Raw genomic sequence first — 24,613 nt, forward strand, 5'->3', positions numbered from 1 at the left:
GAAACCAGCCTGCTCTGGTTTCTGGAATTTCCACAGTCCTCCTATGAGACACAGACCGAGTAGTAAAAAATGGTACCATTTTATCATGAGCATTAGTGAGGACCAATTATATGAAGATAGGTTGAAAATGGGTGAATGGTCCTTTAAGTAAAAGTGTCAATTCCACAATTAAAAGTCTCATATTCAAAATGTTTACAGTGGTGAAATACATTTTCCTAATCGCCTTACTTCAAAATGTGTGTTACTACAGTAGTCATTTACCATTCCCAATACAGAGTATTGGAAATTCTATACCCTAAAAGATCACTTTTAGCCTGGGATCCTTATTTTGGGCATTATGTGTGGATTTTTATTTTAGGTGGAAACAGTTGATCTAGTTCGGCTATCTTCACTATGAATGTGTTGCCTTAACTTTTTTTTACTTGCCCATTGGTGTGCTGTTCTTGCTCACGGACACTTTGACTCAGACTGGGCACAGTGGGCAGGCCCTGGATCAAACCAGGGACGTTACGTTTGTTTCCCTTGTTATGTGGGCCCGCAGAGAACTTTGAGACTGTAACATTAATTAGGGACTATACAAATAAAGTTGAGTTGAGCTGTGAATTAAAGATGTTAAAATGTAAACTACTGTAAAGACCATTCTGAATAAGTTTGACATACAGTAGACAAATGCATGAATTGGGGAAAGGTTACAAGATTGAAGTGTTTGGAGCAAGTGTTAGGATCAACCTACTTTGACATATTGATGCAAAAAAAGGGATGAGACCAAGGCCCTCTTGTGACCTTTAAAGTCACCCTGATGAAGGCATTGTTGCCGCAACGCTTAGGTGTATTTCTTATTCTTGCCATGCATTAGCCAGACTAAAGGCTTTTACATTTTTCCACAAGAGTGCCTTGGTCTCATCCCTTTTTTGCATCAATTGTGTCACCCATTGTACCAGAGACCAGAGAGCACTTTGTTGAAACGCTCCTCTCTCTCTTTTTTCTACTTTGACATTGGTGGTGACAGCATCATGCTGTGTCCACCTCCCCTTTCTGTACACGTCTGGTGCTGTGATGTTACTGTTGTCAGTTGTGTCTGATGTCTCTTTGTTGCCACGGTAATGTATATTTTGCACAGAAAATACATTTCGCTACAAGGACAATAAAGTCAGTAAGGTAAAGAATGTTCACCATTCAGCAGGACAATTGTCCCAAGGCCAAAGCAATTGTGGCTCAAAGTCCTAAACTCCATCCTATTGATTCTCAATAGGACATTCTGCCAATGTTCACCTCAGAATAGGAACGGTATGGTTCCTACAGCGTCCCTATTCTGGGGGCGAACATTCACAGAAAATAGTAGCTGTACAAGCTCACGTCACAAGGCGAGCTTGTAGATTGGCTATTTTCGACAAAGAGATTTGATGTAGATGGAAAGAAGGAGCCGACCAAGTATAGAGCCCAAATTATGCATTTATTGATGTATTATTTATTGCATTTAATTATATTTCATTGTATTTACCCCCCCCCCCCCCGCCCCCCATTTCATGTTGGCTAAAAATACTGTAATGTTCAGCCAATGTGATACAGTACATTCCATTCAATAAAAAATAAATATAAATAAATAAATAACATAAATAAAATCTAGCGAACTATTTTAAAGGTCGAATGATCAAGAGCTTGAATTTTCTTTTCATTCTTGAACTCTGCTTTTGTGATTTTGGAGCTCGGACTCCCAGTGGACCTCAGCCATTCCTGCATCTGTTTCACCTTACAGCTTGGGCCTTGCATCTGCCCTTGAACGGTTCCCTCGTCCGTATTTTGCACCCAGCCAACCAAGTCCAGCTTTTTTGCTTCTGCCTGAAAAATCAAACAAAGTGAATTAGACATAAAGATCATTAGACAGATGGACCTCTTGACTGGGATGTCCTTTTTGTCTTTTTTTCTTCATCAAGCTGAATTAAAGAGGTTTTGTCCCAATGACAAGTCTAAAGAAGGTGGAACTAATCTACATGTTTCAGTCATGCTTTAACTCAATATGTGTTTGTTTGTTTGTTTGTTTGTTTGTGTGTGTGTGTGAGAGAGAGAGAGAGAGAGAGAGATAACTCACTTGTGTGTATTTTCTGAAGAATACCCCTTGCACTCTACCAAATATTTCATAATCCACTGAAATTAGGTCTTCATCACAGGACATAATGGACCTAAAAAGAGAACATAAAACAGGAATGGTGTGTTTAAGCTGCTGATGGTGTGATAATGTGTGTTTTTATTTTTATTATTCTTACAGAGCAAAATACATCCAGACAGACATCAGGAGGACCCCCCTCAAATATCACATATTTAAATACTCACATATTAAATATCACACTTATGAATCCACAAACAGATAATAATAATACAATAAAATAAAACAACAACATAGACATAATTAAAGGTATTTTCCTTTCACTACTGTTAAAAATCTAAATCTAGAATCTAGTGATAATAGTCAGTGAGTGTGATAAAAAAAAAACTATAGATCATCTGACAGGTTACGCTCTATCACAGGCTATGCTTTGCAGTTTGCATTAGCCATTAGCTATTTGATTACCCCCTACATCAAATGACTCGAGAATAGACCACTTAAAATCACTTCAAAAGTATCCCGAGCTAAAGAACAAAGACTTTGTATTCATTCATGAAACAATTACATTTGGCAACATGAAACAAATCCTTACCTAAATGTGAGGAGTAAGAACAGAGTAAGCTGTGTAATGACCATCCAGCTCGTTTCTCTTGCTTCTATGTTCGAAACCGGTGTTGCCAGATCTTGCGACTTGCGAGACAAACAAGCAACAAGGTCTAGCCAGGTCTATGAAAACAAGCCCAAAAGAAGCAAAAAGATCTTGAACTAGAAAAAGTGCTCCTCGGAGCACAGGTCTCCGCCAGGTCAGGTAGGTTATTGTTGCCTCCTGATGGCGCTATAATAGGCCATTGTGAAAAGGGTGCCCGTTTCTTCTTAGGCCTTTCACGACAATCGGACACTGCATTCATGATTTGAGGCATTTTGTTCCAAAAATGTGTTTAGCTAAATTAGACCTGCTGGTGGCGCTATAACAGGCCAATGTGAAAGGGGTGGCATTTCTTCCTCAGCCTAGTGGGAATGTGCGTGTAAAATTTCACGGAAATCGCAAGCTGAGTGCATAATTTGAGGCATTTAGTTCAAAACTGAGCAATCCTGCAAACTTTGGAAGCCAGCCTTAGCCAATGAGGATGGAATATGGGAAATCGGACACATCCGTGTTGATCACATGACTATAGAGATACTGTATACCGATTTGCATGACCTTTGGATAAAATCTGTAGGAGTAATATAAAGAAATTGGTTTTGCACAAATCGGCCTCCTGGTGGCGCTATAACAGGCCCATGTGAAAAATTTGGGGCAAATGTTCTGAATTGGCATCCAGGGAGTGTGTGTGCACAGTTTCGCAGCGACCGGGCCAACGGTGCCAGAGATTAGCTGGTGACAGACGGACGGACGGACACACGGACACACGGACAGGGGGTAAAACATACTCTCTCGCCATGCCCTCTCTCGCCATGCCTTACGGCCTGGCGGAGACAATAAAATGTGAAAAATGTGGAATATTTTTACACAAAGCTTGAATTGTTCCTGGCACAAATTAATACATATTAATTTGAGGGTTGACATTAAAATGTTTGAGAACCAAATGTTTAAACAACATTAAGAAAAAAGCCCAAATGAGCAACTACGCTTTAGAAACGAGCCTTAAAAAATGCAACCAGCGCAACCACCAATATTTTCAAGCAATTTTTTTTTTACAGAAAAACAAGCCCAAAGTAGCTTATAATAAGCACAGCAGACATGGCAACGCTGTCTGTCACTCTTCTACGTTTGAAACATACGGGTCTCTGCTACCAGAAGTCACGTAGACCAATCAGAGGACGTTATTACAACGCCTTGTTTCTAGGCAACGAACGTCAACAACATAGGACAGGTTGTTGCAGTTCATAAGCAAGCAGTTTTTTTTTATTCAGCACATTGCAATTAACTGAATGTTTTGTATTTATTTATTTCCTAATGATAATCATTGGATTGTGTTTAACAGTGGACTTGGAGGCTGAATTCTACACCTGAGAACAAGTAAGTGTCAGAGGGAGAGCTGTAAGTAGATACTGAAATTTAATGCCTATTGTTAGCTACCAACTAGCTACTTGATTTGTTGTGACATTGTGAATTTATCTATAACTAACAACAAGCTAACAGCAATAAGCCATGTCAAGTTGGAAATGTCTGGCTTTGGACAAAAGTACACATAGATAGATAGATAGATAGATAGATAGATAGATAGATAGATAGATAGATAGATAGATAGATAGATAGATAGATAGATAGATAACTATACTGACTGACTGACTGATCTTAATTGATCCACTTGGGGTAATTCCACTGTTATAGAAGCAACAGCAGTAATAAAGCTGAAACACAGGATAGGTATATGTAAAGGCCAGTCCACACCAATGCAACTGCTTGCAACTGCTTGCAACTGCTTGCAGCCATTATCCCCAAATGGCACCAGTCTGCAACTGGTCAGTCCAGACTCCAGACCGCTGCAACGGTCTCTAAAACGGTTTTGTTGCAAGGAATGTGCTGGTGTAAAAAATAAAATAAATAGACTTAGAGTTAGAGTTAAGATAGAGTTAACATGTATATTATATCAATAAATATAAGTATAAATGTACGATCTATAACAATGAATATACGCATGAAGATATAACTATTGCCTGCCCTATATGAATGGATATATACAGACTATCACCAGTGAATATGAGACTGATACATGTACGGTGTCAGCCGGCTTTCAACAGTGTGTAACTGGATAGGCTGTACATCAGTAAATATTTTTTTCTTCTTTTGTCTGTAGGAGTGTTCCTGGAAAAACTCCCAACAGTCACCTGAGTCCAAAGAGGGCTCAAGTATCTCCTGCCAATCCATGGAGCACCTGGGCAGCTTCATCTCGGATAACAGACACCAAGAGAGGATGGGAAGTAAAACATGGCAGCAACAGCAAACAGATGAGAGGTCTGATCAGTCAAGTTCCAGTCGTCAAAGGCAGCACAACTCTGTAAGACAAAGCAATGTTTCCACAGAAGTACCAGTTCATAAAGACAGAGTCGACATGCCATTTCCAGTGAAGCCTGTTTACCACAGAAGAACTCTCTGCCTCGGAACACAAGGCTCGCTCAATCCACATCAATTAGAAAGATCCTCTGCTCCACAGCCAAGAGGCATTAATAATGAGTACAGTGGCAAACACTGCAACAAAAAGCCCTTGGAATGGGAAGGAAAGCTTCTTTCAAATGACAGAGATGTTCCTACATCCCAGAACAGGTTGTCTACTGAAGAAGAAATACTTAACACAAAGGTCATAATGTATGAGAAGCTATGCCGAATTGGGGGGAAATTGAGAGAAAATATCCAAAGGGAGAGAGCTGCCTCAGGTGAGGACTTAAAGAGTGAGAGGCACAACAGCGGACAACTAGAGCAGGACAAGGAAAGGCAGAAAAAAACCATGGCACCTCCTGCTGAGAGAAGGAGTAGAGAATCAGTCAGAGGCACAGAGATGACCAGATATGAGAAGACGCCAGAGGACTTGAGACAGCAGAGAGAGAAGAAGCAAGTGGAGAGGAACAAAGATATGAATAAGAGTGTACGTGAAGAAGAGTGGGACAGGCGAGGAGGCAGAACGGAGAGGGTCACTGTGAAGAAGCAACAGCCGACAAGAGACAAGAGAGCTGAGGACGTCACTGGGGGGCATCAACGACAGCAGGACGGCGAACCAGACAGAAGAAGGGAGACAAAGCGCAGAGATGCGGAAGAACAGAACAGAGAAAGTAGTAGGGGGAAAGAAAAAAGTGAGGTAAGGGAAAGAACAAGAGATAATTCACACAGTGGAAGACAGAAAACCAAAGGCAGAGGACAAGCTGAGAGGATATCAGAGGAAGACGAGGAGGACATTGAGTTGAACAAAGAGAGGAATCAGGAAAGGTCACGGCACCGCACCAACAGAGATGAGGTGGAGCACAGCCTCAGAGAGAGACCAGACTCGTCCAAGCAGCCTGTGCTTGTCCCTTGCGGAATCTGCAGTAGAAAGTTTTTGGCTGAACGATTAGAGAAGCACCTGACAGTCTGCAAAAATCTCCAACAGTCTCAACGCAAAGTTTACGACATGCACAGTTACAGGGCCAAGGGAACACAAAATGAGGAGTTCTTGAAGAACAACACAAGAAGCAAGACGCCAGAGGTACTGTTAGGCCAACAACCTTTCAGCTGCAGTTATTGAACATACATTTCAAAATCTTGTGTTTAAAATGTTCTTTCTTTCTATCTTTCTATAGGCTATTATATATCCTTTATTTAACCAGTTTAATACCACATTGAGATTTCGATCTCTTTTCCAAGGGGGCCTGGCCAAGAGGGCAGCATACACTATATAAGTTTACATAGTTTCAAATTTAAAAACGTGTCATTTGTTTTCCATTTAATCAATGCCTTCCAAAGCTCAACCTTCAATTTCAACCTTGATTCTTTTCCAGATGAAGAGCAAACGGAGACAGAAACATCAGCCCGTAGCCCAGATGGCACCCGACTACGTGACCTGCCCTCACTGTACACGTCGGTTTGCCCCACACTCAGCAGAGCGACATATTCCAATGTGCCAGAACATCAGAAGTCGCCCTCCACCTCCCCGCTGTCGCAAATAGTGTTTTCATGTCGGTTACGATTCATTTCAGTTATGAAGTTTTTTATTTTGCCCCACATTCTTCTTTGGTGTGTTTGTGTAACTTGTGTAGCCTATGCCTCGATCAGCGACATTATGTTTTCTGGTGTGACCATCCATTCGTCCGTCCGTCCATCTGTCTGTCTGTCTGTCCGCCAGCCGACAACCTTGTCCCAACGTGATGTCAGAAACACACACCTTGAGGAAATTGCATGATATTTCGTGCAAATGTTCACTTTGACTCAAGGCTGAACTGATTAGAAGTAGTAGGTGGTCTAAGGTTAAAGGTCAAGGTCACTGCGTCTGTTCCAACCTTGTGAAGGTGATATCTCATCTCAGGAACACCTTGAGGGAATGTCATGACATTTGGCACAAACGTCCACTTGGACTCAAGGATGAACTAGTGGTCAAAGATCAAGGTCACTGTGACCTCACAAAATTATGTTCATTAAAGGGATACTTCACTTTCACATAAAATAAACATTAAAAAAATATATTTTAAAAAAATGAAAGAAGTTATGGCAAAATAAAGGCCCCCTCACACATTAGTAGGACACTCTAATGCGTGAGGGGGCCGTGATTTTTCCATTACTTTTTTCATTTATTTTTAATATATTTTTTAAATGTTTATTTTATGTGAAAGTGAAGTATCCCTTTAAATGACTTCAGTCTTCATTCACTACATATACCACGAGTCTGGACAAACACGGACATAAACCCCAACTAGTTGGTGGAGGCATACAACCATGATGTGGTATTACTAGTTTAGAACCTATTTTAAGGTCAATATTGTATAATATATATAGTATATAGTCCCTTTGTTTCCATGTGTACATACTGAGGATTTTACTGAGTACTTAACTGTCTACATGTTACAGTATTATTGGTACCTTGCAATTGCCTACAGCACTGTACTTGTAAGGTTCTGTCTGTTATGTTTCATGGTTATGTATAATGTTCTGCTTGACTTCTGCAAACAGCTGTTCACTCTGTACATAAAGTCAAATTCCTACTATATATGCAAACACATCTGGCAAATGGCAATAAAGATATTTCTGATTCTGAACGACAATCAATTAATCTGACACAAGCAAATATGTGTTTTTTTATGTTTTTACTCAAAGCATATAATAACAGTGTGTCTGTGAAATGGCGATCATATAGACAACTGCAACATATACTCAATATTTGGTTTAAAAGGAAATGCTAAGGCTGAAAACGAACTGTAAAAAAACATTCATACATTGCCATACTTGCACTAAATTGTTTTTAGTTTCAATGGGATGATAAGGCACTTTGACCATGAATACATTTGCATTGATTGCACTGAATGGAAAAATTGCCAGAGTTCTAGTGTCTGATATTACAGCTGTGAACCAAGACATGATAGCTTATAAAATACTGTTTCAAAATTATTTGTTATAATGTCTACACCCCAAATAAGCCTAAAACCAAATAATAGACACTGAAAAATACACAAAATGTGATTAATACTATGGTTTCCCAAATGATGCAAAAAGGCCATAACACATTTTTCAGAAACATACACAAGTACCAAAGACAAATAACATAGTAAAAAAAAAAACTTGTGAAAGTCCACACAGTACAGAAACATGGTAGACCACAGTATACCATGTCTCACAAGGCACCGTTTAGCACAGTCTAAGCATTATTCAAGTGTTCATACAACATGTCACCAAGAAGACATCATTGATTTAAAACACTAATCAAGAATTTAAGGCAATGATAAAATGAGTCAGAAATTAGTCAGTAGTCTTATGCTTCACATAAACGCCTTTTGTAAATATAGCAACATGCAAAAAAGTAAATATCGGCAAAGGAAAGTTAAAATATGGCTTTGTATCGAAATAGGCTATATTTAATATCAATACAAGACAGTTTGTAAGTCTATACTGTATTTGGCATCTTGACTCATCACATTAATTGTTAATCCAAAATAAAGTGATTAAAAAGGTAATATTTTCACATTGAATGACGGCATTGACATGAATAATGAGATAAATGTGAACATTATGTCGGTCACCCAAGCTTTTGTCATTCTTATAGCATGATAAATCATTCAGATTTCAAGAGCCGAATATAATAAACCTACACTGTATTAGCCTATATATTAGTAAAAATGCTTCCCCTGCTATTTTGATATGCTGTACTACCCTGTTAAATTCACATTGCTAAGTAACACTATACTGTAGTCAGATTGCCTGTCACAGTTGTCAGGGTCACTTGAATTAATGTTGAATCCAGCCAACATCTGTCTGTGAAAACTACTGCATAGCCAGATCACTGCACCCATTTCTATTGATGTGTACAAACGAGACATACGTACAAAGTATTGTCTTAAATAAAAAAATCATGCATTGAGTGCATAACAAGTGTGTACGGTGTAACACATTGTGAGTGGACATGAGCCTACCTTGTGTTAAGTAATATTTGAGTACTGAGTTCTGCATCTCATCTCCGACATCCCTAAAACATGGCGACTTAGGGCTAATTTATAATGTGCTTCATGGCACGACCTTGTCACTCGGCGAAAACAACGGATTTTCAATGGGAAAAAACAAGCTGTGTTCTTCAAATCTGTCATATTCGTCAAGCTACACAGTCACTCCGTATAAATTAGCCTTTAGTCCTCCCCAGACTGAAGCCCAGTCTCCACCACCCAACAGGCATATCCTGTGTGGTGCAAAGAGCTCTGTCTTCCTCTTCAGTAATCAGGACATCTGCAGGTTTAAGCTCACGGACTAGCCCCTGCTGATCTTCCCCCATGGTTTGTAAATCCCCCTCCTCCTCTTCCTCCACCATCATCAAGCGCACGACCCGAGCGGTACAGCCCGTTACTGTCCGATTCTCTCAGCGTTAGATTGCCAATGGCTGCCCAGAGCCTCTCGTTTTCCTTGAGTTGGTCATTTACCTGTGCGGAGAAAAAAACACACATACTATGGTCATCCAGCCGACACAAAATGGGTCAAAGACGGTTTTATAGTAGCATTGGAGAAGAACATCCCACCTGCTTCTCAAGCATCTGAATCTTGACTTCTTGGCAACTGATTGTTTCTCGCAGCTGTAAATCAATAAGGCATAAACCTGTTAACTCAAACATTGTACTAGTTTTGGTGTTTGCGTGTACACATACACATACACATACACATACACATACACGTAAACACCAAAACCAGTGTGTGTGTGTGTGTGTGTGTGTGTACATAGTGTATGCATGTGTGTACTTGCGTGCATTCGGAAAATACGCTCTGAGAATCTGTTCCAGTCATAGTATAAAAATGTTTATTACCTGTTTTGTTACACGTAGATGTGTGTTGAATACTGTCTAGACAGAGTACCAAACACGCTGCAACCTTCTCATTTTGCAATGACAAACTCTGCCATTGTTCAGACGCTCGGAACAACCCGGCTTTTCACTCAGAGCAGTCAGTGTGCACTCTGGGTGCTCCCAGTGAGCAGCGCTAAGAATATTCAAACCGCCAGAGAATGTATATCTGAACGCAACCTCCGCATGTGTGTGTGTGTGTGTGTGTGTGTGTGTGTGTGTGTGTGTGTGTGTGTGTGTGTGTGTGTGTGTGTGTGTGTGTGTGTGTGTGTGTGTGTGTGTGTGTGTGTGTGTGCGTGTGTGTGTGCGTGTGTGTGTGCGTAGAACAGACCTGTGCTACCACACTGCTTGCTTTACAGCAAGACATGGATTCTCCTTTCCTACAGCCTCCAGCCTCCTCCAACCCATTGACCTTATCACATTCCATTCGTTTAGTCTGTGGACAAAGTGGAGAAATGAAACATTCTTAATGCAAGTTACACAGCATACTGAAACATATGGTGATATCAATAGATAAGAATATAGAACATTACTATTATGGAAACATGGATTTTTGTACTGGTCTGGTATAGTTGTCCAATTTACAGTCTAGACTTAGGTTCAGACCTTCTTATCCATATTTACTTATATGATACTGACAGCTACGTACGGGCAAATGTCGTACAATGTCATCAAGAAGATGAGAACATAATAAAAGCATCAGGTGTGTTAATATTACAGAGAGGCCTTTCTCAGGGGAAGCTGCAGCTGCTGCAGCCTTCAGTTCCTGAAGCTCATCGTAGGGAAGAGTCACACTCTCTTTGCATGAAGAGAGCGGGTCTTGTGTGAAGCCCCGGGAATCCACGGGCATCGGTATGAACTCTGCATCCTGGAGTTCCTGTGCAGGGAAAGACAGTGGAAGATAGTCAGACGTTAGAGACCATTATTTAGAGACTAGATGTTAGAAACCTTTTTTTAGACCAAGAAAATAATTTAATTTTAATTTTAATTTAGAGTAGCCAATTATTTTTTACCTCCTTTTTCTCCCCAATTTAGAAGTCACGCCAATTCATTCCACCCCACACACATTACTGTATTGTCACTGCTGTTGTATCCTACTGACTCACCTGCCAGTGAGGAGCCCCCGCCGGGAGGACGTAGGGCCTGCGTCCTACTTCTCCCGCCCCACACACTCCCTGCCCCGCCCCAGCCCGTAGGAGTACATGCAATGACCGATATCACCCCCCCTGCCCGGCTTCCCTCCCCCGAACACGGGCCAATTGTGTTCGCATAGACAAAGCCAGATGCACCATGGTGGATTCGATCCCACAACCTCCGTTGTGGTGGGCAGGGACTTTTTAACCACTGCGCCACCCGAGCGCTTTGTTCACATGGTGTCCACTTACATCAAACTCAGGCAGGTGGTGTGAGTGAGACATAAGAGCAAAATGGCAGTAGTCAGAATCTGGCCAATGATGTCCCTGTAGATTGAATTAAGCTTTCCGAAATGGCATTCTGTGGTTTTAGGGGAACAAACCTTTCTAAGCCAGAGGGGACAGGAGCTGTCCCCAGTCTTTCCCAGTGACATCATAGAGGTGTCCATGCGGAGCCCCTCAGTGTCAGCCTCCATTGTGCCCCCTAGAACCCGGTCACGGCACGCTGTCGCTGCGCCCGGCTCCATGTCCAGATCCACCGTGGATGTAGATGCTTCCTGGCCCACTCCTGAATAAAACGCAACCAGGCATATATACATGTGCGCCCACACACACACACACACACACACACACACACACACACACACACACACACACACACACACACACACACACACACACACACACACACACACACACACACACACACACACACACACACACACACACACACACACACACGAAAATGCAGACTAAGCTCAGTAGATTATTTGGCTCACAGATAGAAGCATTAGCAGCAATACACAAAGTGGTGCTCATTGAAAATTATTTGCAATTACCTATTGAAATGCCGCTGCTGTTAGAGCGAATAGTCTTGGAGTTGAGAACTTTCTCTGTAAAGGGGAACAAAGATTACCGTTTATATTAAACAATAAGCTGCTAGCTGTGGCCAGCTTTCTGCAGTAGGGGTGAGTGGAGGTGATGACTTACCCATTATGATAATGGTGTGCCATGCACGACACGAGAGGTCTGGAACATAATGAAGAGAACCAAAGATGGGCCTGGGTAATGCAGGGCAAACCTCTGAGCCAAAGCCTTTGTCAGCGGGCATCCCCAGGCGGCCATTTCCTGCATTCCCCCACGCGAAGAGCTGATTGTCTGCCAGGATGACACAGAAATATAACTCATATTGATCCAAAGACACTACTGTCACAGGGCCAAAACAGCATCCCGGGGACACAGACTGTTTTCGATGTCATCCCATTGCGCCGTTTCACTGCATAGTGAAATACGCCCCATAGTGTCTGTCATTCTACACTGTTGAACTGACTGTGCTCCTCAGCAAGCAATGGGAGACTCCAAATTCTTATGAAATGGGCACAGATGCAAAAATATGCAGGTTTCAGATGATTTATTAACACATTCCATGCCAGAGTTTAATCTCATAATGTACTCACCAGTGCCAGCGTTTTATTGTTGTTTTTTTCATGTCGCCACAGACCTCGCTAAATAAGTTAAAAGTGCGCGTTCATTTGGTTCTAAACACACAGCGGATCTGTGAGAAACGGCCAGCGAAAACAGTTTCCAAATCCGAGCCGCCATCTTGAAGATACAGCGGATCAACGCTAAACAGTGATCAGCGAGGAGAAAAACAACAACCGAGAAAATCGAGTTTTAAACAGGATCCCAGACAGGAAGCGGATACGATCGAAAAAACCGGAACCCGAATAATTTGGTTTCCGGTCCTCAAACCGGAAACGGAAATGGATCAAAAAAATTCTGAAAGTGCACCTGGGGAAATTTCAATGGGAATCGGCGGTTCGCGTAGATCTACGCGATTGGCACGCTGCGGCTTTAAATAGGTTCGCGTAGATCTACGCGATTGGCATTCAATGTGTTAAAGTAGCCCGAGATGAGTGCGTTCCAGTCTAATATCCTTCATCAGAGACTGATATTAACCATGTCAGAGTGTACTGTATTGTTGCTCTGGAGGTAGTCTCGCATAGCCAGACCTTTCACAGCACCGCCCACTCTACTTGAGAAAGGCAGAGAGTAGGCAGAGCTGCGGAGAGGCTGGCTATGCAAGACTACTCTGGAGGCTACAGGGCCATCCATAGGACAATACAGTTTGGAGAAAGTACAGTGAGACTGTTGTGTTGACTTGCCAGGTTAGTTCAGGGTAAAATATTTTTTTAGCAATTTCATTGCTGCCTCTGCTTCCACCTCCAGAGAGAAGGTTCAGCAACCGTGAGCTGTACATGGTGCACACATGAATTATTGACAGGCCCTCAGGGTTGGGCAATGTGAATTTACAATGTCCAAAAAAAATCACGCAGCGCGACCCGTTGTGAGCTTATAGATTGGCTATTTTCACTGTTCGTCCTACAAAGAAGTGTATAGGGCTTAAAAGTGGTTACAAGAAAGAAAGAAAAAACTAAAATAACATTATATCTAACCCTCATCGGCTGCAATGGTGAAGCCGTCTCCACAGGACACTTTGGTCACGACCTTCCCTCCAAATGGTCCCACCAGGAGCTGGACACCCTGGTGTTTCTTGAAGTCCTTCACTCCCAGCTGGCCAAACTTGTTACAGCCGAAGGTGATCAGTCGACCCCGTTCTGAAAGGCCAAAGATCATATGGAATTATTATTCATCACATCAAAATGTCACTTCCAACTTTACACTCCGGAAAAAGAGACTCCCTTTTGCAATACCGTCGATAGCGGCAGTATGGCTCTTCCCCGGGGAGATGACGAGAATCTTGAACCGGGCTAGTTGCTTTACCAGGGTCAGTGTGGTGGTATACGGGATCGCCTGGTAGCCCTGATGGAGCAGAAACATATGTTTTAAGAAATGGCAATTCTGACTTAACAAGGTCATGGTTGTGACATTAATCTCTCTTAAAGAGATGGATTGTTTGTAATTATAATATGACAAAGTACCTCTCCAAGTTGGTTTTTGAGGCCAGAAATACCCTGATTCAGGCCAAGCTTGTTGAATTCATTGTTCCCACAAGCCAAAACCTTCCCGGCCTCGGTCAAAAAGAAGGTTCCATCACTGCTGCATGACACAGAGGACATGATGGCTCCTTTAGGGAGCTCCACCTTGATGGAAAAATACAGTCCAAACGTAGGACATCATAATGTAGAAAGAACAAATATGATTGTCTTGGCTACACATGTTTTTCCTCTTTTTTTCAAATAAATATTATAGCAACATAATAGCAATATGAACATGGTCTTACTTGCATGGGAGAAGAGAAATCGTCCTCACAGTCCAGGCCAAGACGCCCTGTGGCAGAAGATCATAGAAATCAATAAAAGATAACAACCAAAAACAGTTTGTGGATCAGAACTTTCATTGTACATCAAAAGGAAGGAACACTGGCTCCATCTGCTGGTTAGTGCCAGTACCACAAAAACAGAGTTTGGCAGAGTGTAATCATTTAAAATCTGCATGCAGTTTTAACCACTTAAGCACAAATAGTGAGAATAGCTCATCTACAAGCTCGTAGATGATCTGCTATTTTTGGAAATCTTTGAATTTTTTTGATATTGTTTGAATTTTCTTGACTATAATAACATGCCCAAAATAGGGACTGGGGAAATAGCCCTGCTCTGTACCATGTTCTCCACAGCCCCAGGAGTATATATCTCCACTGTGAGTCAGGACCACCACGTGATTGTCTCCACACGACACCCAGCGAACAGGACGCTCCTCAAAGAACTCCAGAAGGACCGGCTTCAGAACCTCCATGCCCTCCTCATTCTCCACTCCGATGCAGCCGTAGTAGTCCGATCCGAACATGTACATCTGATCCTCATCTACAAACACACGCGGATTTAGTCACAAACATTGGCCTTGTTTGATTAAATAAGATTAATCTCATTTTGCTGTATTTGCAGCTGCCATCTGATGCTAGAATAAAGATTCCAAGGATAAGACAACAACATCACACAGAAGTGTGTGTAGCCTGTAGTTTCATGGGCCCCTGAGAATAAGGCTTAATTTATAATTTTGCTGTTTTGCTGTCTTTTTTTGGAGACACTTGTTTTAGTTACAAATGTCTGTTTTTTTAACCAAATAAACCCTACTTCATTGACCGGGGTCTTCCAGGGTATATATTCGGTCCCCTAGCAGTACTACACATTTGTGGGACATCACCCACAAACCTTTCTAATATTTTCTCTCTACTTTAGTCACCATCCAGACGCCCTATCACTAAGGAATTTATTCTAGGTTACTCTAGTTCTCACTCACCAGTGACACAGGCAGTGAAATCAGCCCCACAGGCCACCTGTCGGATGGCCTTCCCCTGCAGGCTCTCCACCTTCCTTGGCTGCCGGTACGAGGCCTGGTCTCCGTGACCTAGCTGGCCCACCATCTTGGTCCCTCCTTGGACATTCTGACAACAGAGAGCAGAGTAGGAGCATTTTCAAGGACCCACAAACCGATATTTATTAAGCCTCGGACCTCGAACATTTTCATGAATGTTCGAAAATAGCGAAAATAACTGATCTACAAGCTCACAACGCGTCGCATCGTGACACATTGTGTGCTTGTAGATTGGCTATTTTCGCTATTTTGACGAAGTTGTTAACAGTTACTCATTTTGATGGCGACCCTCTGGAACCCCTCAAGGAACCCTGTGGGTCCCCAGAACCACTGATTTATACCACCATACTAGCACCTGTCCAACAGAGATGGATCAATTCACTCACAGCCCAGGTGTAGAGCTCTTTTTCCACCGTGACCACTGCAAAGTGACTCTCTCCTGCGCACACATGCTGGGCAATGCTTCCCCCTTTGAACGAGTCCATTTTCTGTGGGGTGAACTTCCCCCCGCCCCAGAAGTACACCTCCCTGGAGCGGGTGGTCACCACGGCAACAGGGCTCTCTGTCGCTGTACTCAGCCTAGAATGCAGGTAAAGAACATTTCCATAAGGAAACAACACACAACACAGTGTAAATGTTGACTTAATATGATCACCAGTGTTGGGGAAGTTACTTTCAAAATGAAATATATTACACATTACATTAAAAAGACATAATACAGATTACAATACTGTAATCTGTAAGTAATGTAAGTTTTCTCAAAACAGACTCAAATTAAGTGCAAAAGGACTAGACATAATATTAAATGGAAGAGAGTAGGCTATATGAAATATCAATACCACAATAATGTTGTTGGTATTAAAATGCTATTTTAGAAGCCTACATTTCAATGTCATGATGAAACACAAGTAACTCCGAATGGTAGGGTTGCAAATTGTAGACAAACTGCATCGTCACTAGTTTGAATGAAACATGAATTCATTAGAAGCTTACAAAGTATAAATAAGTGTTTCTGAAAGCAATGCAATACTTGATATAGTAACTATAATAAAATACCCAATTTGTAAAAGTAATGCAATACTAATGCAAGTCATGTTATTACTTATCTCTCAATCTGTCAGCACCACTGCCTTAAACATGTAGTGTTGTTATTAGTAAACCCGAATGGGTTCCCAGATTGTGTTATTATTACATAAAGTGTTTTGAACTCATTATCCTCAACAACACTGATGGTCCACTGTAGAAGTCAACTTACTTTGGTTTCTTCATTGCAGAATTAAGCAAGGCAACTCGTTCCTCTAGCTCCCTGTATGAGGGATTGATGACAAACAATAAGCATGTCAACATTATTAATTGCATTTCAACATAATTCATTACATTTTCACAGTTAAAGCTGCACGAGGCAAGGTTTTTTAATATGATTGTCTAAATCACATGAGGGAAAAGCTATTAAAAGGTAGTGTAAGTGATATTTATAGTTGAAACACAAATGTTTTTGTAAAAAAGTTGAAGCTCCTTCAGATAGTAATCATTGCTGTAGTGTGTGTTCAGTAACAGGGGTCTCCCTGTCTGTCCTAGTCAAAATGTGCCGTCGCGGGCACCCACGAGACGTCAAACGTTTGCTGTTTGGTCAAATCTGTCCCAAGCCGTCACCCGTTTGCCGTCTTGGGAGCGCTTATTTTAACAAAAATATTTCACTTACTGCACCTTTAACTCAGCCCATCGACCCAAATGAAATGCTGTGTATTTACAGCAATGAACTTCAGTGATTTGGTACGAGTAGTGTAAAAACACTTGTGTTAAGTGTGAATATTCTGCAGTGCAGCTTTAACTGATGTTAACCACATTCTCTCCCTGGCAACCAACTTACTGTTTGCAGGAGGAAATGATGGGCTGGTCCAGAATCTGATCAGCTGTGGGTCTCTGTGCAGGATCCTGGGAGATGAATCGATCACAGTCACTTTACATGGGGGTGCAACAGTTCAGTGAAGCAATCGATTTAATCGACTATTAGAAAGAATCTATACAATACAAAATAAATAAAGTGAAAATAGCAGATCTACAAGCTCACAACGCATCACATCATGACACGTTATGAGCTTGTATATTGGATATTATCACCATATTTGCCATTGTACTACGGTATATAAAATAGGGCTTAAGCGGTAAGTCTTTTTTTTTATCTTCGAAAAACGTGCTTCTCGATTATTCAATTAATCGAAAAAGTAATGGACAGAACAATCACCAAGGAGATAATCGATAGTTTCAGCCCGACATTTTACACTGTTAGGTTAACTTTTGCGAAGCATTATGTTAAACATCAGCTTCAGCTCATGCATCGAGCCGTTTATTTCTCAAAAGTCTGATTCACTCACTTGATCTAGGCACTTATATACCAGCTTGATAAGTTCAGCAGAATAAACATTTGAGTCCACTTCCATAGTCCAGTTGCCTTGGACTATTTTCACACACAGGTTTAGAGGATTCTAGATGGACAGAAACAGGACAATGAATACATTATAACAATACCGACAATAATTTTAAAGTAATTCTATGAAATTATCAGTCTCAAACTCTACTAACAAATAAAAAACCCACCGTTGCATCAAATGTTCTGGTTAGAGCTAAGACTTCAAAGATGACACAACCCATGGCCCAGATGTCTGATTTGAAGCTGTACTTCACACCCTGGCACAGTTCAGGTGACATGTAATATGGGGTTCCCACGCACTACCAAGACAAACAGAAAGAAAAAACACTCAATTAATCTGAATTAAGCAAATTCACTACAGACTCATATAGTCCTTCTGACTCGCTCTGTTGTAATCCTTGTGGGTCCTCATCAGACCACAATAGCACCAAGCCAAGGCCACAACAGACAATTAGAAACAGACAGTTGCTGACACTTCTAATAATGTGCCTCCTATCAGACGGGGTTCCTACATAATATGTTCATGATTAGGGGTGTCACAATTCTCCAAATCCATGATTCAATTTCACTTTCAACTTCAACTATTTTTTAAATCACACTGCAGAAATAAGAGGACAGTTCTAATCCTGGTGCTTTTTACAGGTGAGTAAACTGAAGCTGTTGTTACAAAGTATCCTTCTGCCATCTAGTGGCTCTTCTTTTAACTGCAGTGTGCACAGTGCACATTAAGACAACAGATGTCATTCAAGCTCTTGATAGCAATTTGACTTTAGATTCTTGCTCAGTTTGATGGATAATTCTCCATTTCGATTGATTTTCATGATACCCCTAGTCGTGATGAGTGGCCTGCACTCCATCACCACTGCTATGTTGATAGCTGGATTTATTCTATTGCTCAAGTGATTGGTATAACAATTAAACTGTGCAATAATCACTTAGCCCTTCACAATACTAAACATGTAACCTATTCGGGGTGATGTGGGTGGGCTTAACATGCATGGGCCAATGTAAAAGGGCCTGTTGTAACTTGTAATTAGTCCATACTTCACATATCGTTGCTATTGGGCAGAAACATTATTTCAACTTTTTATGTTTTTCGTAAATTAACATCATACTGTACAGTGTCATACAAAAGTAGCAAAAATGGCTGATCGACAATCTAGTTTTGAAAAACTTGTGGGTTTTACAAATATTGAACCAATGAAAAGTATTAACAAGAGCTTGTAACTAAATAAAAACTACATTGGAACACAGGTTATTTTTTCCATTTCCTGAAAAGTAACAGTTTTGGACATATGAGGTTTTTACCTGACATGTTTGATTGATTGATTGATTGATTGATTGATTGATTGATAAACCATTCCACACGTTTAATTGTGTACTTAAATTATCTTTTTAATGAAAAACGTTGAAGACCCCTGTACTACAGTATTTCGTGAGACATCTCACAATAGCAGATCTAAAAGCTCACATCGCGTTGCAATGCGATGCGTTGTGAGCTTGTAGATGGACTATTTTCGCTGTTTGATATACAATGAAGTATGAAGGCTTGACATCAACCGCTCTGCGCCCGATGACCTAACAACAACGAAAAGGATATATTTTCCTTGCTAATATGGGCATTGGGCAACAAATCTAAACTTACGGTCTCAGCCATTTCAAACTGGTCTTCGAGCTTCTTTGCAAGTCCATAATCACCCAACTTGATGAGGTCGGTCTTTGTCAAGAAAATATTGAGCGTTTTGATATCCCTATGAGATAAGGGAATGGGACAGAAAAGTGAGAAAACATAGTGGTACCAGCAGGGGTGCAATGCTCACTGGACGGCCTTGCACGCCGTGCCGGAACCTATTTGACCAGGAGCACACGCAGGCACACGCATAGATTTAAAACTACTTTAAATTCGCACCTCAACAAAGTTTTCAAAGGCTCCCGACTCACACCTAGCGAATTAACATAGGAATAAGCCTAGATGCATATCAATTGTCCGTTGTGTGACTTGCAGTGTAGGTGTTAAGCGACGTGCGCGTCACGTCAATGAAATAGAGTGCATTTGAGCATTGCATGCCTGGGTACTAGGCCAAAATACTACGGGCTAAGTCACAAAATTATCAGTGGGGCAAATATCATAAAAACTAACACAACTAAAAAATGATCGTAATAATATAATAAAAGAATAATAAAAGTACAAACTTAAAACAGGGCATGGGCGGTTTACCTGTGCAGGATCCCAGCCTTGTGAATGTGGGCCACGGCTGAAACAACCTGATACAGGTACCATATGACCATCTGAGAACCATAAGAACAATGATGAAGACATATTGTATTACCAAGCATTGATGTATAAAATACTTGTGTTGTACAGTTCCATACCTCCTCCGAGAAAAGCACCCCCTTCTGTTGGGTGATTTTTTCATACAGATTTCCTCCTGAAAGGCAGCAGTCATACAATAACTTTTACACTTGTTGTGGAACAACGAAGCTAATCGCTCAAATAAAGCCGAGATATGGTTCATACCATTGCAATATTCCAACTCGATGAGTAGGGTGTTCTTATCCATGAAGTGGTTGAAGTAGGCTATGATGTTGTTGTGTTGGAGGATGGACAGGATGCTTATTTCGTTCATAACATCTCTGCGCTCCTTCTCCGAGAGGGGGTTCAGATCCACCTCTTTCCAAACCACCAGAGAGTTGTCCTGGGAACATTACATAGAAGGAATTAACCTTAATGTCTGATATAGTTTATATAGTAATAGTGCATAAGTAGGCTACACCATAAATCATCAGTGTTAATGTTAATTGTGTTAATTGTGACTCAGAGTTGCGATTAAATTTAGGATTTTACTGCTTAGGCTACAGCTGAGCAGCCTATATCTGTCTTTCTAGCCTTGGATCAAGACTATCATAGATGTATTTTATCGAGTCTGACTTTTACTTTCGTATCATAGATATGCAAATGTCAAAATCAATAAATGTCTAAATCAATAAAATACATCTATGATAGTCTTGATCCAAGGCTACTGTCTTTCAATTGAAGGGAGGTATTGAGGGTGTCATTCATCTCGCTCTGACACAAGAATTTCTCACAAGGATATGGAACAGAAAGCCACTGCAGTTGTTGTCAAATGCCAAATCAGTCCCAATAATATTGGCACATGCTTCTTATTTGGAAAATAATAGAACTTTATTATACAAACACAGCTAGGAAGAATCACAGTGGCCTCACCTCATGCACAACAATGAGACAACATACTACAGCAGGGGTCTTCAACAGGGGGTCCGGGACCCCTAGGGGGTCCTCAGAGTTACTACAGGGGGGCAGAGAAAAATTGCAGATCTACAAGCTCACAACTCCTCGCTGTAAGCTTGTAGATCGACTATTTTTGGCAAAGAGGTTTAGTGTAGAGGGAAAAGGGAGCAGACCAAGTAAAAAAATTAAGTTTAATCTGAAACACAATTTTATGCAATATAGAGGGGGTCCCTGCTTCATCTCTCTCTCTCTCAGCTAGGGGGTCCTCCTTGGCCTGAAAAACGTTCAAGACCCCTGAACCTGTACTACAGTATGTCGTGAGACAGATCTTTATGATATCAAACTGAACTATTCTTACCTCTGTTCTCCTGTAAAGGGTCGCTTCCCCAAACGACCCTCTCCCCAGAATCCGGATAGGAATGTAATGCAACTTCTCCTCTTCGCCGCTGTATACAGTCCCAGGCGTGGTGGATCGTCCACTGGCGACACAATCACTACCCAAATCTGAGTTTAGCGACGCATAATGTCTCTCGTAATCCTCAAGTGACATGTCTGCATAAACTCTGCAACACTGATTATGATATAAACAAGGCCTGTAAATGGCAACTATTTCTTGAAAAACCGCTATAGTCGCATACGACAACGCATGAACATAAATGTCAATTCTACTCAGTAAAATCGCTGTTTTCTATGACATAAACACGGCATAACGCGTTCGAGTCTCACGAAGAACAATGCAAGTAACTTCACACACAACAGTCACAATGTTGCCACTTTAGATCGTCGCACGCAGAGCATTCGCGAGCTCATCCCGTTCGAAACATTAACATTGTTTATAATAGTAATAGCCCTGTGTACTGTCACGTTACTATGACAACGCAAAAAGCAGATAAAGTTATACCGCTGACAGCGATAGACAAATTTAGTGGTTCAACCGGATGACAATGGACCTTATTCTGACCACAGATACCAAGTGAACACGGCAGAACGTTACAGTGAAAGTCCACCGCAGTACAAGAAGGACTCCATCTTTTCTATTTCCATCATGCACACAGACCCGGAAACACTCTCACGTTACATGAATACATGTCATCTTCATGAGCAGCAATAAGGAGCTCGTTCATATTCAGTGGCGGAAAAAGTACGCACATGTTTTACTTTAGGTAAAAGTATCAATACTGCAATGTAGAACTTACAAGTAAAAGTCTGGGAAATACACATTTACTTCAGTAAAAGTACAAGAGCACTGGCATAACAATTTACCTAAAGTACCAAAAGTAGAAAGTAGGCCTACAAGTTTTCAAATGTATAAAAATCTTTTGAAAATAGCAGATCTACAAGCTCACAACACGTCACATCGATGTGTTGTGAGATTGTAGATCGTCTATTTTCAAATGGCCAAAATGTATAAAGGGGTCCTTGGGTTCCATGAGGTTGATGATTGATATCTGCTATTAACTAAAAGATTGATATTATTACACATGATGCAAGCAAATACAGCAAAAAATTACAAGAATGGCAGAGTTTCACTGTTAATAGGCCTAAAGGAATTCTGGGCCAAATGACAGACCAAGAACACCATTGAACCAAATGTAATAAATATATAGCGTATGTAGCTACTGATGTAATCAATTATTATTATTATTATTATTATTATTATTATTATTATTATTATTATTATTATTATTATTCACTTATTTCCTTGAAATGTGCTCAAAACAACATAAGTCATTAAAAAGTAAGGGACACATTAATGGGGATTTAAGGGTGGTTGAAGCACTAATAATTAAGGGGTTTTGAAAGCCTTTTTCCACATGGATAGAGGGTTATTAATTAGTTATGGGAAAAGCCCCATTAAACCTCTAAAATTAACTAAATTATCTCTAAGTATTACTTTAAATTGTGCTAAATTTGTAAGGTAAATATGGAAACCACTTTATTATTATTTTTGTACGTCCCAAAAAACCCTATATACCCCATACAACCCCTCAGTTGTTCAGTTTGGAACACCCATGCAGTTGTGTACCCAAAATACATGAAGCAATAGCTACAAATAATAAAGAATTGTAAAATGTTCATTTGCACAGACATGAACTTTTTATGCTTATTTTTCATGTTTTATGATTGTCTCACAAAGGAGGACATCTCAAAATGCACAAAATAACAAGAAACACCCCAATGGAAATGGCATGCAAGGAATACAATAAAATAAAAGATATTTAACACACATTTTGAGTCTTTATTGGTGCCTATTCTTTCTGAGTGTGTATCTTTCACTTTCACTTTCTTTCAGCACTTTCTCTGGGTCTCTCCTCCCATCTCTTGGATTTGATTCGGTGTTAGTTCCCTCCTCGACTCTTTCTTCTCATCTTTCACCTTTTCAGTCCACAAGTATCCTCCTGAGTCCCTTCCATGTCCCTGTTGTTCTGATGAACAAAGGCCTGGGTCAGAGTGGGTCAGGTTTGCTGGTGACATCTGCTAATTGTCCCGGTGGGCCTGCCTCCCTTGTACTTTCAATACCAGTGCCTCTGTGGGCATCTATTGCTGGGAGGTCACTGGCAGCTGGCACTTTACACCATCTTTATGGCTTACGACATGGTTATTTACCCCCTACTGCCCCTCTGCTCCGCCAATGTTGAGGAATTGGCACACTTCAGTGATTCATGAATGTATGACTTGCCTTACATGGATCTGACTGAGACTGCTGCTCTCATTTCAAAATACTACTGTTGGTTTATAAAGTAGCCTACATAGTTTAGGGCCAAAATACATTTCTGATCTTGGGTTACATCATGAACCATCCAGACATCTCAGGTCATCATCTGCAGGTCTGCTTTATGAACCAGTAAGGTACTAAAATGTGGAGAAGCAGCATTCAGTTCTGAAGACTTTTCTTTTAGCTTCTGCCTTTTTATTTTCATTTTCATTATTAATTTATTGTGCTGCATCTGTTTTGTTTGAGCTTATCTTATTTTTTACTTAACTCTTTAATAAGTATTTTTTAATTATATTTAAATGTACTTTCATAATGTTTTTCATTAACATTTTGTCTTCATGATCTTAATGTTAAAAGCACTTACTGTAGAATTGCCTTGTTCTTAAACTTGCCTTGCCAACACACTCTCAAACTCCTTAAAATATAGCCTTTTTGGAGTAACCCATGAAACATGTTTGAATCATGGCTTCACCTTCATTTTGTGTTAGTTTTGATTGCTAATGATTATTTTGATTCACTTTGAAGCACAATCAGTAAGCTTCAGCTAATAGTTTTAATGCTTATGTAGCAGACCTATCACTGCTAGCCTACACAAACACCCTCAGCAACTGTTTCTTAAATGGATCCCTGGCTAATAAGC

At 40.8% G+C, this 24,613-nt stretch overlaps 2 protein-coding genes across 2 annotated transcripts; both read right to left on the reverse strand.

Annotated features, from left to right (window-relative positions):
• Positions 1-1,434: 1,434 nt before the first annotated feature.
• acyp1 (acylphosphatase 1, erythrocyte (common) type) lies at positions 1,435-2,786 on the reverse strand. The gene is made up of 3 exons (XM_080413727.1): positions 2,697-2,786; positions 2,090-2,180; positions 1,435-1,839 (listed from the first exon to the last, which is right to left on the reverse strand). Exons 1-3 carry the CDS (start codon positions 2,738-2,740, stop codon positions 1,624-1,626), a joined length of 351 nt encoding a protein of 116 aa, XP_080269853.1. The 5' UTR covers positions 2,741-2,786; the 3' UTR covers positions 1,435-1,623.
• A 5,073-nt stretch (positions 2,787-7,859) lies between these two features.
• nek9 (NIMA related kinase 9) lies at positions 7,860-22,299 on the reverse strand. The gene is made up of 23 exons (XM_080413726.1): positions 21,616-22,299; positions 20,526-20,703; positions 20,381-20,436; positions 20,226-20,296; positions 19,653-19,758; positions 18,175-18,306; positions 17,952-18,062; positions 17,447-17,511; positions 16,832-16,882; positions 15,963-16,155; positions 15,502-15,646; positions 14,865-15,065; positions 14,486-14,532; positions 14,184-14,345; positions 13,956-14,064; positions 13,698-13,859; positions 12,232-12,399; positions 12,081-12,134; positions 11,625-11,809; positions 10,827-10,985; positions 10,440-10,544; positions 9,791-9,844; positions 7,860-9,694 (listed from the first exon to the last, which is right to left on the reverse strand). The coding sequence occupies exons 1-23, from the start codon at positions 21,805-21,807 to the stop codon at positions 9,518-9,520; spliced, it is 2,883 nt and encodes a 960-aa protein (XP_080269852.1). The 5' UTR covers positions 21,808-22,299; the 3' UTR covers positions 7,860-9,517.
• Between the last annotated feature and the right edge of the window lie 2,314 nt (positions 22,300-24,613).

The sequence above is a fragment of the Gymnoscopelus braueri genome (genome assembly GCF_963280865.1).
Source record: "Gymnoscopelus braueri genome assembly, chromosome: 19".
NCBI lineage: Eukaryota > Metazoa > Chordata > Actinopteri > Myctophiformes > Myctophidae > Gymnoscopelus > Gymnoscopelus braueri.

Excerpts from the sequence above, each read along its gene's own strand:
- acyp1 (XM_080413727.1), bottom strand. The coding sequence starts at position 2,740 with ATGGTCATTACACAGCTTACTCTGTTCTTACTCCTCACATTTAG. Across the intron at positions 2,181-2,696 it reads TTCTTACTCCTCACATTTAG|GTCCATTATGTCCTGTGATG; the intron begins GTAAGGATTTGT and ends TTCTCTTTTTAG. Across the intron at positions 1,840-2,089 it reads TCTTCAGAAAATACACACAA|GCAGAAGCAAAAAAGCTGGA; the intron begins GTGAGTTATCTC and ends TTGATTTTTCAG.
- nek9 (XM_080413726.1), bottom strand. The coding sequence starts at position 21,807 with ATGTCACTTGAGGATTACGAGAGACATTATGCGTCGCTAAACTCAGAT. Across the intron at positions 14,533-14,864 it reads CTGGGGCTGTGGAGAACATG|GGCGTCTTGGCCTGGACTGT; the intron begins GTACAGAGCAGG and ends CTTCTGCCACAG. Across the intron at positions 9,845-10,439 it reads CAAGCAGTGTGGTAGCACAG|CTGCGAGAAACAATCAGTTG; the intron begins GTCTGTTCTACG and ends ATTGATTTACAG.